The 17,355-nt window shown below is 38.5% G+C and overlaps 1 protein-coding gene across 1 annotated transcript in view; it reads right to left on the bottom strand.

Moving 5' to 3' along the window:
• Window positions 1-4,821: 4,821 nt before the first annotated feature.
• LOC137436987 (uncharacterized) overlaps window positions 4,822-17,355 on the bottom strand; it is an 82,728-nt gene continuing 70,194 nt past the window's right edge. Inside the window, exon 5 of the mRNA XM_078787003.1 lies at window positions 4,822-7,603. Coding sequence (XP_078643129.1) covers window positions 7,418-7,603 — 186 coding nt within the window. The 3' untranslated portion in view covers window positions 4,822-7,417. The remainder of the gene's footprint in view (window positions 7,604-17,355) is intronic.

Here is a 17,355-nt window from a genome sequence, read left to right on the forward strand (position 1 = left end):
GAAGTTTCTCTAACAAAAAAAGAAAAACCAAAAAAAAAAGAAAAAACAGAAAGACTTGTTCATTGAATAGGTTATACTTAGTCAGTAGAAAAACAACAACTTACTGTAATTATATCTACAGTACTTAAATATTGACAAGTAAAAAAGTTGGCCTTTCTTGGATTATTGTCTCTTTTATGGACAACCCTCCTGTAAGGATCTTCCTCGAACTAATATACCCGATGTTGTATTTTTCTGTACGATGTATACTCTACAATGGACTGAGAACCTCATGTCAAAACCATCTCGCCTGCTAGGTTGACCGCAAGGCGGTAATCTTCTGCTCGTCAAATCATGTTATTGTTTAATTTTTTTTAACAGAAATAATCAAGAATCTGATGAAAGGCGCTGGAATTATCACTTTATTCTATTCAGGGGTGCGTACAAATGGAGGCAAGTGTACATATGGGAAATCCAGGCTGTTTGGTGTGTGACCAGGAGAGGGCGATATAGTGGGGATTAAGGGAATGGAGGGAGTGGGGCAGTAGAAAGGCACAGGAGGCATGAGCAAGTTGGCAAAGCAATCATCTCTTCGGACAAGTCGAACAACACCCGCAAACCAAAAACTGTACATGCTTTCTAAACCATGAGCGACGAGCTATAAACGTTGATATTCAATGAGACAACTGAAACAAGTGGCTCAATTTCTCAATAAATTGTACCATATAGATCTGCATTAATATACCCTGACTATAGCCGCTGCATCATCGGTTACGTGTTCTGCATACAAGAACTTTACAAAAGAGTACATATACCTTTTTTGGAAAGTCATTTGCCCTTGCACCTGTTTCTTATGGGAACAAGTGCAGAGATAAATAAATATTGCAATAAATTAAGCACAATAAATTATTGTGATTTTCTGCGAATACGCAACACGGATAGCCAAAAAGGTATACGGTTAGGAATAGAAAAAATGTGATGATTCAAAATAATTTTATCTTGAACAGTGAGGATTTGTAGACGATTGTACAAAATGACTACTACTACCACTACAACTTTAGAGGCCCCCAATTATTTTCACGTTGTAGTGGGGTTGTCTGACGGTTTAAGTATTCCATTTTTGGTTTAAGTATTCCAATAACTATCTGGCCAAGTCTGACGTTCAACTGAAGGTTATTCTGGCAGGTATTTGTAATTTGTTCAGAGTGGTTGTGATTGTGATATAACTTTCCAGTCTTTATGAAAGACACCATGGGATCTTCAATGTCCACCAACGACCAGTGCCAGCATACTGGCACTCCGATGTAATGTCCTTTTGATGGTAGGTGCATACATTGATGCCTTGCACAGCACAAATGAAACACCAGGAGGACAATTTATAGCTGGGTGGAGATTCAAACCCAGGCTAGACAGCTCAGAGGCGACTCTGCAAAACTCTAGGCGATCCTGCTCCTTGACAAACAAAATGACTCCGGCACAGGTATCCATGAAACGCAGGTTAAAATAGAATAATCAAAACACTCCTCAGATTTGCGGGTAAAACTAGCTAAGCTCTCCTGGATTCGGTCATATTTGACGAATGATGTTGAAACACGTAAGAGTAATTACGTCCGAAATAGGACTGGCTCCCACCCTAGAAAATCTTTTAAAGGAGATTTTGAGAGATGCACTTGGCCAGACCTGCTTTCGGTGAGTCTCATGCCTTGAGTCAGACAAAGTTAAAATTCAGGTTGAGGTCAAAACACGCTTTAGGAAAACGATTACACTGGAAACGGATTAATATAGGAAAGTATAAACAACACCTGGGGTGAATAACAAGCGACAATGCAATTCTGACATTAATACGCGCCACAGGGTCAATTTTGGGACAACTATTTATTTCGTCCGCAAGTACAGTCATATATATATATATATATATATATATATATATATATATATATATATATATATATATATATATATATATATATGTATATGTATATATATATATATATATATATATATATATATATATACATACATACATATATATATATATATATATATATATATATATATATGTATACATACATACATATATACATACATACATGTATATATATATATATATATATATATATATATATATATATATATATATATATATATACAGTCACGTGAAAAAGTAAGTACACCCCATGTAAAGTTTTGACTTTTTCAACATATTTCAACATAGATATTTGATCTTCATTTCAACAATATTGATAGATAAAGGTGATATAATATAACAAATATCATGAAACATTTACATTTTGTAGTCCATTGTATAATTTAAATAAACATAAATGCAAATTTTGCATGTGGAAAAAGTAAGTACACCCTTGGCTCCAATAGGTGGTATTGCCCCCTTTGGCAAAAACAACCTCAAGAAGGCATTTCTTATAACTGTCTACCAGTCTCTGACATCGACTGGGAGAAATTTTTGCCCACTCCTCCATGCAGAATTCTTTCAGCTGTGCGATGTTTGAGGGGTTTCTTGCATGCACAGCTCGTTTCAAATCCCCCAACAACATCTCGATGGGATTTAGATCCGAGCTTTGACTTGGCCATTCCAGAACCCTCCATTTCTTTCTTTTCAGCCATTCCTTGGTGGATTTACTGGTATGTTTAGGGTCATTGTGATGTTGCAAGGTCCACCTTCGGTTGAGCTTCAACTTTCCGACAGATGGCCTCACATTATCCTCAAGCACCCTCTGGTACAATGAAGAATTCATAGTGGATTCTATGATGGTGAGCTGCCCAGGCCCTGATGTAGCAAAGCTGCCCCACACCATAATATTTCCACCACCATGCTTTACAGTTGGTATCAGGTTCTTGTGGTCAAATGCTGTCTTTGGTTTTCGCCAAACATGTCTTCTGGTACTGGGGCCAAATAGGTCTACCTTTGACTCATCTGTCCAGAGCACATTGTTCCAGAAGTGCTGGTCTTTGCGTAGGTGTTCTTTGGCAAACTTTAGTCTTTCCCTGATGTTCTTTCTGGACAGCAAAGGTTCCTCCTGACACACCTCCCATGTAGATCAAATTTGTGCAGCCTCTTTCTAATGGTAGACTCGTGCACTTTGACATCAACAGTGGCAAGAGTTACCTGTAGGTGCCGTGATGACATTCCGGGGTTCTTAGAGACCTCTTTCAGCATCTTGCGGCCTGCTCTCGGGCTGAACTTGCTGGGGCGGCCTGGCCTGAACAAGTTGGCAGTTGTTTGGAATCTTCTCCACTTGGAGATGATCTTCCGGACAGCCGAATGATTGATTTCAAATTGTTTGGAGATCTTTTTAAATCCGTTCCCAGACTCGTAGGCATCTATAACCTTCTTTCTGAAGGCCTCAGAGAGCTCTTTTGATCTAGGCATGGTGACGCCGCACACTTCAACAATAAAGAGCAAACCAAACTAAATGTCTGAGGTTTAAATAAGACAGGTTCCTCCAAGATCCTCTCTAACGATGTTCTAATCATTTGCACCTGAGCTGGTGCACCTGATTCTAATTTTAGGTATTTGAAGTAGTGATAAATGTGGGGGTGTACTTACTTTTTCCACATGTGAAATTTGCATTTATGTTTATTTAAATTATACAATGGACTACAAAATGTAAATGTTTCATGATATTTGTTATATTATATCACCTTTATCTGTCAATATTGTTGAAATGAAGATCAAATAGCTGAATGTTGAAAAAGTCAAAACTTTACATGGGGTGTTCTTACTTTTTCACGTGACTGTATACATACATATATATACATACATATATATACATACATATATACATATATATACATACATATATATATACATATGTCTATATATATATATATATATATATATATATATATATATATATATATATATATATATATATATATATATATATATATATATATATATATATATATATGTATATACATATATATATATATATATGTCTATATACATATATATATATATATATACACATATATACATATATACCTGGTGTTGGGTCTGGTGTTTATCCCTGGTGTTGGGCTAGTGGCTAGGGTGCCGGCTTAGGATCCTAGGATCCTGGGTTTGAATCCCGGTCGATTGCTGAATTAACGCCAGGGGGGTTGACTCAGCCTGTCATCCTTCCGAGGTCGGCTAATTGAGTACCAGTTCACTGGTAATTCCCTGTTTGTCGTTAAAGGCGGCAAAAAGGGTTGGCGTCAGGAAGGACATCCGGCCGTAAAACATTGCTTCAAAAAGGGGGACCGAAAAACAACAACAACCACGGTCCCCGAAAAAGGCCAACCCCCGCTTTGTGAGGAAAAATGGCCTCTAAAGGTGGTTTTATATATACATATATACATATGTCTATATACATATATATAATTATATATATACCTATATACATATGTCTATATATATATATATATACTTTATTTAGTTCCCTCTCTTTGTTTTCTATCATCCCCAATCTTCTTTTCTCTCCATCGCCTTTCTTTCTCCCATTACTCCCTCTTTTCTTTCTGCTCTCAATTTTTATGTTTTATTTTTTGCCACACCCTTACCCAGCGCTTATGTCGTAAATAGAATTGGCCTCGTGGCTGGCCAGCTGTACAAACTACAGACCATGGAATCCAAGCTTGTCTGGGACACGTGTATTGTAGAGTAGGAGTTCATATCATGCAAATTGGGTTCAAGGATGTATACTATATACGTATGCTGTAATTGCCACTACAATGATTACATGAAAATATATATTTGTTTCCATTGGGCCGAATATCTTTACATATTGCACGAAAGAGATAGAAGGATGTATGAAAAGTAAACATGAATCACTAGCAATAGGATAGGAAAACTGAATTTCTTTTATTCGCTGTCATTGAACAACTACCATGATGATGCATCATTTATCTTATTTGAAAATCTACGCAAACCTTTTGTCAGAAGTGCATAAAATTTCATGACACTGACAATATATTGTTAGCCAAGCATGTTGATCGTGTTGGATGGACTGAAAAATAACGTTAATATAGGGGTTTCTCACATGACGTCACAAGGTTACATGCCTTTGTTTGTCCACCACCTTGTAGGTCAGACTTGACCGAAACACTGTTTTTCATTGTCCAAATCACTGCTGCGACTTACAGTGCCTGAGACCTGTTCGGTACAACAGCAGGAACCCTTTAGAAATACAGCGTGATGACGTGGAGGGAGCACACAAAATAATATATAGTAATACTTCTCAAAGCAATATAAAAATATATGATAGTACACGGAAGGAGCACACAAACACCACCACCACAAACAACAACAACAACAACAACAACCAGAGCCATGATGACAGCAGCAAGAACAACAACTACGTGTTATAAAATATCCTTTTTCGCATGTTTCACTTCATTTTACATCCTCATTGGGACTCACAGATAGACATGCAATACGTTTGTGAAGTGGAACAGACTGTCTTTTGATTAAACCAGTCAGCAAAGCGATGGGTAGGCACACCAAGTTATAAATCATACAGCATTCAAGTACACACTCTCTATTCATTTGTGAGGACAGACTTTACAACCAATGCTGAGCTGGAACATTAAGTGATTAGGGTTCGCTCAAATAGGGTTGTAAAAGAGCTGGGACTTCACTGAGCAACCAGTTGATAGAGTTTCCCCTAACTCACAGGATGATAGAGCACTATCCAAACAGTCAATCAGCCCCACATAGTTTTCCGACAATGCCAATGTGTTTACAAGCGTATATTGCTAATTAATATTGGTTGGTACTGACTTTGGACATCACCAGCACGGTCTCTTTCTCTGGCATGTTCCAAGTCTGCATCGCTTGATCTGAGCCAGCGACAAAATATTTGTAACCATCTCGGCTCTTATAAGCTTTCATAGTCTCCATTGTGTAGTCGGAGCAAGTGTTTACTAGATAATTGTAGATATCAGGGTACTGTCGGTCAGGCAGCCACTCCGCATTAGCATGCTTCTCCATTGTGGGTCAGCCAGTTTCCCAGCAAACTGTAGGGATTTGTGACTCCAGCGACTTCTAATTTTTGGATATACCGGGGCCTTCTGTGCTTCTCTAAATGACTAACAAGGAACAAAATTCAAGTTAAGCGAGAGCCACTTCCAGGTGCAATTATTTCTCCAGACATTTTGTGTGATCCTGATTCGGATCCGGATTGTTCACAATCTGGATGACCTACAAAATGGCAGACCAACAGGTGGTGACGTGACCAATGCAGCTTACGTCAGTGAGAAACCTCTATACCCAGCAAGGTATATTAGGGGCGTAGGAGGTCAAAAGTGTTTCCCTCTTCACAAATGTTTCAGAGAACAAGGAAAATAGAAAAAAAAACATGGGCAAGCAACCTTGCTGAGTTTTTTTAGGGGCAGGACCATGCCAATGTCGGTCAGAAATGAACGGAGGTGGACATTTTAACAGCACTTGCGAAATCATCGTGTAGAATAGGTATTTATGAAAGCAGATGAGACAGTCAGCATGAGGAACATTCCTTATAAGGATGATGATGTGCTCTAAAGAACAGACTCGAGTGACAAACTCCACCCTGATGGGAATAAAGAAAGGAGGTTTTAAAGCACAAAGAACCGAAAACCTTTAAACTTAATGCAGATTTTGAGCCGCTCCATTTCGACGATGTTCTTTGCTTTGATGCTGGGGAAAGTTTGCTTTGTTAGCCAAAGCAAACAGTGATAACCATAGAATGTTATGCAAGCCTTGCGAGAATATTCAAAGCGTATCTTTTGTGTTTGTCAAAAACAACCACTTTTTTATCATTTCCAAAGCTGCCATATTCCAAGAAAATATATAATTCCTCCATGGTGTGTGTGTATATGTATACATATACATTTATATATACACACGCACACACGCACACACACACACACACACACACCAGTCCCGAGGAGCTTTATGGAGACAGCATGAACACATTGCACAGTGGTTATCAGCCATTGGTATATCTGTTTAATGCACGACGGCCATTCGGTCTCCAATGGAGATCATCTCATATAGCTCCTCATCACAGTGCAGATCCTGCCTAATTCAATGTGTCCAGTATCAAGTGGGGTTTAAACATCAAAACATACTCTCAATCTATCATATACATAGTCCTGCTCCAATACATAGAAACAGTAAATACCTACCAACTTCTACCTGTCAACCAAGGCCTTGGAACCTCCTATTCCCAAACCACAACCACCCCAACCACCCACTCCTCTTAAAAAAGGCTATAAAGTGTTGGGGTTTTTTGTCCTCTCTTCTTCGCCCACACTGTGACCTCAATCATCAGTTACAATATCCCTACTTGTTCTTTAACAGCAATGCCACATAACTGAATAGCCGGCTGTAGGTATCAGCTTGAAGAGGTACCGTCCATCATGTCCATACCAATATTTCAGGCACGTCTCCGACAGCCAATCAGTCCGTGAGCAACTCCTGAAGGCAGTTGGGTGAACGGAACACCTCGGGAACGTCGTTGTCCAGTTTGCAGATCACCTTGTAGATAGATTTCTTCCAAGACGGGTCCGTATCCTTCCCGGACTGGACGGCGGAGAAAAACTCTCGCAGTGTTATCTCAGCTACCTCCAAGAAGCGTCCGGGCACCTGCAGCACACGGAGCATCACGTTGCTAAATGCACTGAATCCATTCAGTATCATTGACGATTAGAGCAATTCATTGATTTTCACTGACTTGGTCAAGTTTTTTTGAGGAATTTAAAATTTTTAAGGATAAATTATTTTTTATAATTTTTTTCCATTAATTTTTAAGAATAATTTTTTAAGAATAATTTTTAAGGAATTTTAAGGTTTTAAAAATATTCGACCAACAATATCAATGTAATATTTTTATTTCAGTGGATCAATAGTACCAAACATTTCAGCAAAAGAAGCAGCGATGGTAATTTGGGAACTTACCACTACTGTATTAACGCATTACGATGTTCGTCCATATAATGTGCTGAAACATGTGTTTAGGTGGCCAGTAGAGGGTGGCTTCTGAGCTGTGTCGGGCCTAACCTAAAGTTCAATACATAGGCCATAGTCCGGGGGTAGCCATACGAGTAAAGAAGGTCAACAAGAAGTTGCCATCACGGTCAAGTTGACATTGCTCAATCGAGAACGTTTCTCAAATGTTTTTCCACCCAGACAGCAACAATGGCGCACTTTTAGGTTAAGGTCATTATCTGAGCAGTAGATTATTGACGATGGATCGAACTCGAACCCTTAACCTCTCGGTAACTTCAAGATGAGTACACAGCCGGCAGGCCACCGAAAGAGAAACGCAGAGGATCAATGCGAGCCAAGGTTCAGACACTATCTGTTGGTCATACCGTATGTCCTTTCATGTTCCAATCTCACTGTTCAAACACTTGCTTAAAAAAAAAAATTACAGGAATTTGAGAACGTTTTCTTATCCGTCCAAATTATAAACAACTGAATCGCCCACTTGTGTTTGACTTGCTCTGCTCACACAACAGGGTTTAGGAGAAACAGCACACGATGCAAAGTTGAGTGTTCAAGGTCTCGTGATAATTTTGTCCTCCAAAATTCCAATCCATGAAAAGCTCATTGCACCATCGCCAACCAAAGCATCCCTCATGGACCCACAAAAGGTAGTCTGGTAAGACCCGGTTCCACCTTACGAGCGTAATGAAATTCTACAAATCTTCACTATATTCAACTCCATTTAGATTGATGTCAGGATGTGCAGGGTCATGCCATTGGAACATAAACCACAAACATCCTTCGAGCAGTCTACATTGTATCAAATCAGCATCTGACCATCAAGGCCCTAAGAGCTGACTACCAAGGCCTAAGATCACCAAGGACTGAGGGCTGCAGCTTGAATGGAAGGAGAAGTCCAATCCAGTCCAAGGTTAAAGTAAGGCACATGTTAAAAAAAAAAAAATCATGACACGTGTTTCAATTCACAATTATTGACATTCATTCCCCAATATTTATTTGTCTTAGGCAAAGGATCATTGAGTTACCGATTAAATGACTTAAACGAACAGGCAGCACTTTCTATTTAGAAATATATTTCGAAAAATAAATTTTTAGAAGGAATTTAATGCAATAGTAAAAGTAGTTTAAAGTACACCTTTGGACGTTTTCATGATATTTCATTTTAGGTGCAGCGAATCATGTTTGATAACTACATATCAAAATGCTCATATTCATCTTTCACTCCAACATTGATAGATTTACAAAACCTTGAGACCAGGAATGGTTGGAATTATCAAGAAAGTCTTTCAGAAATCCATATTATGCTGTTCTCCCCTATATACCCCAAACTGCCCCCCTAAAACCATCCATCAACTTAAGTCAGTTTATTTTTCTCAAACTTGAGGCTTGTATATGAAACCTTGAGTTGGACTCAGTTTTGATTGCAAAGGCTCAGCGGCATCGCTACCCTTAAAATGCTGCAATATTAGATCAAGGACAACGACAAAGTTTAGACCGCCGCAAGGAATGGTTGTCTTTCCATTACTGCTTTGACAAAAGATGTCCTGATTCCAATCAATAATCGGCCACGCAGTAATGTATCGATGTGCCTTTGTCAAACCCATTCAGTGCTTGGAGCAAATGATTGCTGCACGATGCATGTGCTATCACAAACTAGAGACACATGGATTAGTTTGAGTAGGAAGTAAACTCTCAAACTGATTGGCATTAACATATACTGTATGAACACTCAGCTCATGATACTTTCAATCCCAAATACTGTCTTTTTTTAACTCGTCTTTTTTCGTTTAGCTCGTTTAACTCGTTTAACTCGTCTTTTTTGCTCGTGTAAAAGCGAACATTAATCACACAAAAAATCAAACAGACACATAAAACATATAATAAGGGGAGCGGTAGACAAGATGGGGAGAGTTGGGGAAGCACACAAACATAACATTTGAGAGCAGGGACATCGGGAGATCTGTGGGAGGGAGAGAGCTTGGGGGGAGAAGGCGAGGGAATGGGGGGGGGGGGGAGTGGGAGAAGTATAAAACACATGGACACTGCAAGGACTTCCAGGAAAGAAGTCGGTATTTCAGAAAAGTGGATCTGGAGTGAACTAGCAGGGGTAGAAAATATCAAGGTTTTGGATGGGGGAAGATAAGAGATGGTGGAAAACAGCTGTTTTAAAGACCTGGAGGGAGGAGTGGGATTGAAGAGAGTGAGGGAGTTTGTTCCAGACGTGGGAGAATAGAGGAATGAAAGAGTGAAGGTGAGCAGAGAGTCTCAATATTGGCAGTTTCACCAGAAGAGGGTTGCTGGCAGATCTTGTGCGAACTGTAGGAATATTTGGGGGACAGAGCACAGACAGAGCTGGGGGAGCAAGGCCGGAGAGGAGTCGGTAGAAGACAGAAAGACCACCAACCTGCCTGCGGTGAGTGAGTGAAAGGCCCTCGGAGTTAACTTAATCGCAGGAGATTCCAATGATTTTGAAAGCTTTGGTTTCAACAGCGTGAAGCTGAGCTAGGTGTGAGGCAGGACCACCGGCCCATAGGGGAGAACAGTATTCCATTGAGCTGCGGATGAAAGCCTTGTATGTGGTGAGGAGCTCAGGTGTGCCGAGGAAGGACTTCGCACGACGGAGAATGCCCAGTCGGCGACTGGCTTTGGAGGCCAGATTGGAAATGTGGTTTTCCCAAGAAAGATCATGGCAGATAGTGAGATGAGACCCAAAAGCTTGAGCGGCAGAACTTCTTGGAGAGGATTGTTGAGAAAGTAGATGGGAGGGTTGTCCAGTCGATCTTTTCAGAGAGACATAGTAAGAGTGTGAGATTTGTCAGGATTGAAAGACATGTTCCACTTGTTTGACCAGTCTCTGATTTTGTCCAGGTCTGCAGAGAGTGAGGAGGCTGCAGACTGCCGATCTGAGGGTTGAGGAATGGAGCGGCAGAGAGTGGAGTCATCAGCAAAGAGAAGGAGTTGAGAAGATGAGAGAAATGGGAGATGAGAAGGGAGATGAGAGAAATCCATTCTGGGCCACACGTTGACTACGACCAGAATATGTCTTAACTTATTCATTGTCGACTTGTGCCTTTATCACACACACACACACACATATACACATCTCGTTTTTTCATTTCTGTTCCTCACAATTACACACACACACACGCACACACACACACACACACACACACATCTTGTTTTTTTATTTTTGTTTCTCATAATTCTATCGCTTATGATTTTCAATTCTTATTTCACTTTTTCAATTCTTATTATTTCAATTTCAAATTGGCAATTTTCAATTTCTTATTCTTAATAATTACATATTATAAATATCATATATTTATAATTTTCCTTACACACTCCATAATATGATAATACATTAAATCATGCACATCTTACCTTAAATAAACCATATCTACCAATCATCATGACCACACCACAGTCCTCGAGATCAAACTGTATTTTGAATGTTAAAACTGTAACCTATAACGGTATTTTGCATGCTGCCGTATCCTAGCAACCACTGATTCCTAGCAACATTGATTTGTAGTATATTTAATTCTTATATTGCACTGTATTTACATAAATATCTCATGAATAATATTTTTGCTATTCGTAATATATTTTACTAATTCGATTTGGTGTCTTTTTGTGATATTACACACACACACACACACACACATACACACAATACATACCATATACAGTCATGTGAAAAAGTAAGTACACCCCATGTAAAGTTTTGACTTTTTCAACATATTTCGACATAGAGCTATTTGATCTTCATTTCAACAATATTGATAGATAAAGGTGATATAACATAACAAATATCATGAAACATTTACATTTTGTAGTCCATTGTATAATTTAAATAAACATAAATGCAAATTTCGCATGTGGAAAAAGTAAGTACACCCTTGGCTCTAATAGGTGGTATTGCCCCCTTTGGCAGAAACAACCTCAAGTAGGCATTTCTTATAACTGTCTACCAGTCTCTGACATCGACTGGAAGAAATTTTTGCCCACTCCTCCATGCAGAATTCTTTCAGCTGTGCGATGTTTGAGGGGTTTCTTGCATGCACAGCTCGTTTCAAATCCCCCCACAACATCTCGATGAGATTTAGATCTGGGCTTTGACTTGGCCATTCCAGAACCCTCCATTTCTTTCTTTTCAGCCATTCCTTGGTGGTTTTACTGGTATGTTTAGGGTCATTGTCATGTTGCAAGGTCCACCTTCGGTTGAGCTTCAACTTTCCGACAGATGGCTTCACATTATCCTCAAGCACCCTCTGGTACCATGAAGAATTCATAGTGGATTATATGATGGTGAGCTGCCCAGGCCCTGATGCAGCAAAGCTGCCCCAAACCATAATATTTCCACCACCATGCTTTACAGTTGGTATCAGGTTCTTGTGGTCAAATGCTGTCTTTGGTTTTCGCCAAACATGTCTTCTGGTACTGTGGCCAAATAGCTCTTCCTTTGACTCATCTGTCCAGAGCACATTATTCCAGAAGTGCTGGTCTTTGCCTTGGTGTTCATTGGCAAACTTTAGTCTTGCCCTGATGTTCTTTCTGGACAGCAAAGGTTTCCTCCTGGCACACCTCCCATGTAGATCAAATTTGTGCAGCCTCTTTCTAATGGTAGACTCGTGCACTTTGACATCAACAGTGGCAAGAGCTACCTGTAGGTCCCGTGATGACATTCTGGAGTTCTTAGAGACTTCTTTCAGCATCTTGCGGTCTGCTCTCAGGCTGAACTTGCTGGGGCGGCCTAGCCTGATAAAGTTGGCAGTTGTTTGGAATCTTCTCCACTTGTGGATGATCTTCCGGACAGTCGAATGATTGATTTCAAATTGTTTGGAGATCTTTTAAAATCCCTTCCCAGACTCGTAGGCATCTATAACCTTCTTTCTGAAGGCCTCAGAGAGCTCTTTTGATCTAGGCACGGTGACGCCGCACACTTCAACAACAAAGAGCAAACCAAACGAAATGTCTGAGGTTTAAATAAGACAGGTTCCTCCAAGATCCTCTCTAACGATGTTCTAATCATTTGCACCTGAGCTGGTGCACCTGATTCTAATTTTAGGTATTTGAACTAGTGATAAATGTAAGGGTGTACTTACTTTTTCCACATGCGAAATTTGCATTTATGTTTATTTAAATTATACAATGAACTACAAAATGTAAATGTTTCATGATATTTGTTATATTATATCACCTTTATCTATCAATATTGTTGAAATGAAGATCAAATAGCTGTATCTTGAAATATGTTGAAAAAGTCAAAACTTTACATGGGGTGTACTTACTTTTTCACGTGACTGTACATACACTCGTAAATTAAATATATATATATGTATATATATATATATATATATATATATATATATATATATATATGATATATATATGCATATATATATATATATATATATATATATATATATATATTATATATATATATATATATATATATAATTATATATATATATATATATATATATATATATATATATATATATATACAGTATATATATATATATATATATATATATATATATATATATATATATATATATATATATACACACACTCGTAAATTAAAAAAATATATATATATATATACACACTTAAGTTAAAATATATATATATATATACACTCGTAAGTTAAATATATGTATATATATATATATATATATATATATATACATATATATATACATATACATATATATATACATATATATATACATATATATATATATATATATATAATATATATATATATATATATAATATATATATATATATATATATATATATATATATATATATATATATATATATACTGTATATATATACATAGGAAACAGACCAATTCATGAAGATTCACATTTGGTTTTAGATGGTATTACAATTCATCGTTTATCTTCTTCATAATATCATGGAACCCTCTCAAAATTATGATATGGAGTATGATGTGTTGTGATAAATAACATTTCTTTCAAAAATGACAAGAATTATGAAGTGCATTTCCAAGAATGTGCTGCAGCACATTGTCACCGAAGGTGTGCCCGCTAGTTCATATATATAAGCCTTAGAGACTTACACAATGTAAGATAAAACAGTTACTATATACGGTATTCTTCCAGTAGCTAACATCATCATCAGAATGGAACAAACTTAGAATAGCCAGAGCAAGACATGTTGATGCTGATCAAGAATCCGATGCAGTTGAGCAATTTTTACAAGATAATTGTGTGTTTCACTCTTGTGAGACTGGGCACATGACAATCTTGTGGTTATAGAACCAGGAGTGGAGTCAACTGGGAATCTTGTTCATGTGTAGAGGTTATCAAGATTCATGCAAAGACCAAAGAAAGACCTAAAGGTTCACTGACCACAGTACATAGTAGTCATTGGCAACGTTGTTGATACCACAGCCTTCTTACATTTGTGGCAGTTGCTTCAACATTTCCCATTATTTCTATGCATGCCTTCTCAGAAGGCAGAACTAAAGCAAATGCTAATGAAACGAATGAAGCTTATTGGCAAAGGCAGGTTTGGGGCATAGGGGTGAGGGGGAGGGGAGACGAGAAGAGTTACGGGAAAATGAATGGAAGGTGATAAGGCCGGTGGGTGGAGGGACTTGGTGCAGGAAGAGCAGATGGCTAGCCCTCTCACCACTGCCTGTGCGATTGATGCATTGCTATTCAGGACGATGGGCGATCGATGAATTTTCCCGCCGGGGAGGTCGAGAAAAAAAGGTTTAAAAAAAAACAATTAAAAACTGAGTGTGTGAGCCAGCGAGAGAATTAAATAAGATGAAAAGCTGGGGGAAATTGGTGAGAAAATAATTTTGCTGCATTCGCTCTCAAAAATTTCCTGCGTTTTGTTAAATGCATTTTATTTCCACCAATAATGCATTTTCGGTGTTTCCTAAAATCCTCAACTAACGAAATCTGGGAAGATTGTGGGTGAAAAAGAGGATGCGGCATCAAAAAGGAACTTGACAACCTAACATTTTGCAGTGTTCCTTCATTTCCCAAAATAATCTTCCTTCTTTGCATTTGATTCCTATCTCAAGCTGGAAACTCAATAAAAGCTTTGTCCTGAGATGAGGAACTGTTTCTTACAGCCATGTAATCTATGAGTTTGACTGTATTATTTGTGCTGTTACATGTGTCGCAAAAAGGCTTAACAGCTGAAAAATGAGTCACAGCATCATAATAGATGATATACTAATAGAAACACCCCCCAAAAAGAAACATCCTGGAAAAAAAACGTTGAAACCTGAAAAAACCTAAAAACCTGAAAAAAACCACCTGAAAAAACCTGAAAAACACCTTAAACCTTAAACCTGAAAAAAAAGAAAAAAACCACCCTGGGGGTCCAGTGAATACTGAAACTTGAGGGGTTATACCATTAAACAACATTTAAAATACAGTAGGCCTAGTCTAAAATAGTCTACAAAAGAGAGGCTACAAAAGTGTTTGCTGTTGTTATTGTTGTATAGCCTCGGACAGTTCTCTTGACCACGGCATGGAAGCACCGATCGATCTCCCAGGAGCGACCCAGAGATCCGCCACATCCAGGATGGTGTATCACCGCTTTCACAAAGTCAGGGACACGACAGAGTTAGAGAGAAAGAGAGAGACAAGAGAGAAATGACTGTTCCATAGGGACCGATCGACTCTCCGACCGTGACCGCGCTGCCCTGACGAATCCGCACGCAGCAGGGAAGAATGAGGACCATTTGTCCCTTGACTTGAAACAGTGTTTGTTGAGGTACAGGGTGTATACTGTATAATAAATAGGTAAATAAGTAAATAAATTAATTTATACATTTTCAAATTGGTCATCGTATTTGGGCTGGTTGGATAGCTCGGAGGTATGAAAACTTGCCTCTGAGTTGGCTAGCCTGGGTTTCAATCCCGACCCAGACATAAACGGTCATATCCTGGTGTTTTGCATGCAGGGCGAGGCATCAACATGTGCTCATCAGATAGATGTTAAACCGGAGGACATATCTGCTATCTCTGGTCATTGGTGGACATTATAGACCCCACCGTTGTCTTTCGCCAGGAAGCAGGTTATCACCGGCACCCCAAACAAATTACAAATTCCTGCCCAAGTCACCTTCAGTCAAGTATCCTGTAATGGAGGGGCAACCCGTCTATACTACAGGATTATGCCTCCAGCCTGAAAGCTTTTCTCTACTTGTCATGTACATCCCAAAGCTTTGTCTGGAGTATGGACATCTATTATTCGTATTAATTATATACGCATATTTGTTTTAAAAGAACTGTAAAAAAAATGTAAAAATAAAAAATGGATTCATCACTGTCAGTGATAAACTTTTAAGAGTAAGATCACAGGCTTGGTCAACACCATAAACCTTATACCTAAACTACTCATTAAACGTTTAATGATAAGCAAGATAATGCTCGATTCCACATGAAAATTGGCAATATTTTGAGTCTGAGTCATTATGCCCCCTGTTTTTTAATGACATTTACTATAACTGCGATGCTGTATAAAGACAGAACTTACTATGGTTCCTTTTTGGACATATACTTTACAGGAACTATGTCCATAAACACTTGCAAGTTCTAAACCCCCAGACATCACGAAAGACGAAACTCAACTAGACTAAAACCTTCAAGGCATGAAAGAAAACCAAACCCGACTAATCTGAAACCTCCAAAACATTAAAAAGGATAAAACTCGGCTAGTCCGAAACCTCCAAAGAATCAAGAAAGACAAAACTCGGCTCGTCTGAAACCTCCAAAACATCAAGAAAGACAAAACTCGGCTCGTCTGAAACCTCCAAAACATCAAGAAAGACAAAACTCGGCTAGTCGGAAACCTCCAAAACATCAAGAAAGACAAAACTCGGCTAATCTGAAACCTCCAAAACATCAAGAAAGACAAAACTCTACTATTTTGAAACCTCCAAGACATCAAGAAAGACAAAGCTCGACTCGACTGAAACCTCCAAAACATCAAGAAAGACAAAACTCTATCATTCTGAAACCCCCAAGACATCAAGAAAGATAAAACTCGGCTTGTCTGAAACCTACAAGACATCAAGAAAGACAAAACTCGACTAGTCTGAAACCTCCAGGACATCAAGAAAGACAAAACGCTACTATTCAGAAACCTCCAAGACATCAAGAAAGATAAAACTCGGCAAGTCTGAAACCTACAAGACATCAAGAAAGACAAAATTCGCCTAGTCTGAAACCTCCAAGACATCAAGAAAGACAAAACTTTACTAGTCTGAAACCTCAAAGACATCAAGAAAGACAAAACTCGACTAGACTGAAACCTCGAAGACATGAAGCAAGACAAAACTCGCCTAGTCTGAAACCTATAAGACATCAGGAAAGACAAAACTCGACTAG

Source organism: Myxine glutinosa, chromosome 11 (assembly GCF_964187855.1).
Source record: "Myxine glutinosa chromosome 11, kmMyxGlut1.1, whole genome shotgun sequence".
Taxonomy (NCBI): Eukaryota; Metazoa; Chordata; class Myxini; order Myxiniformes; family Myxinidae; genus Myxine; species Myxine glutinosa.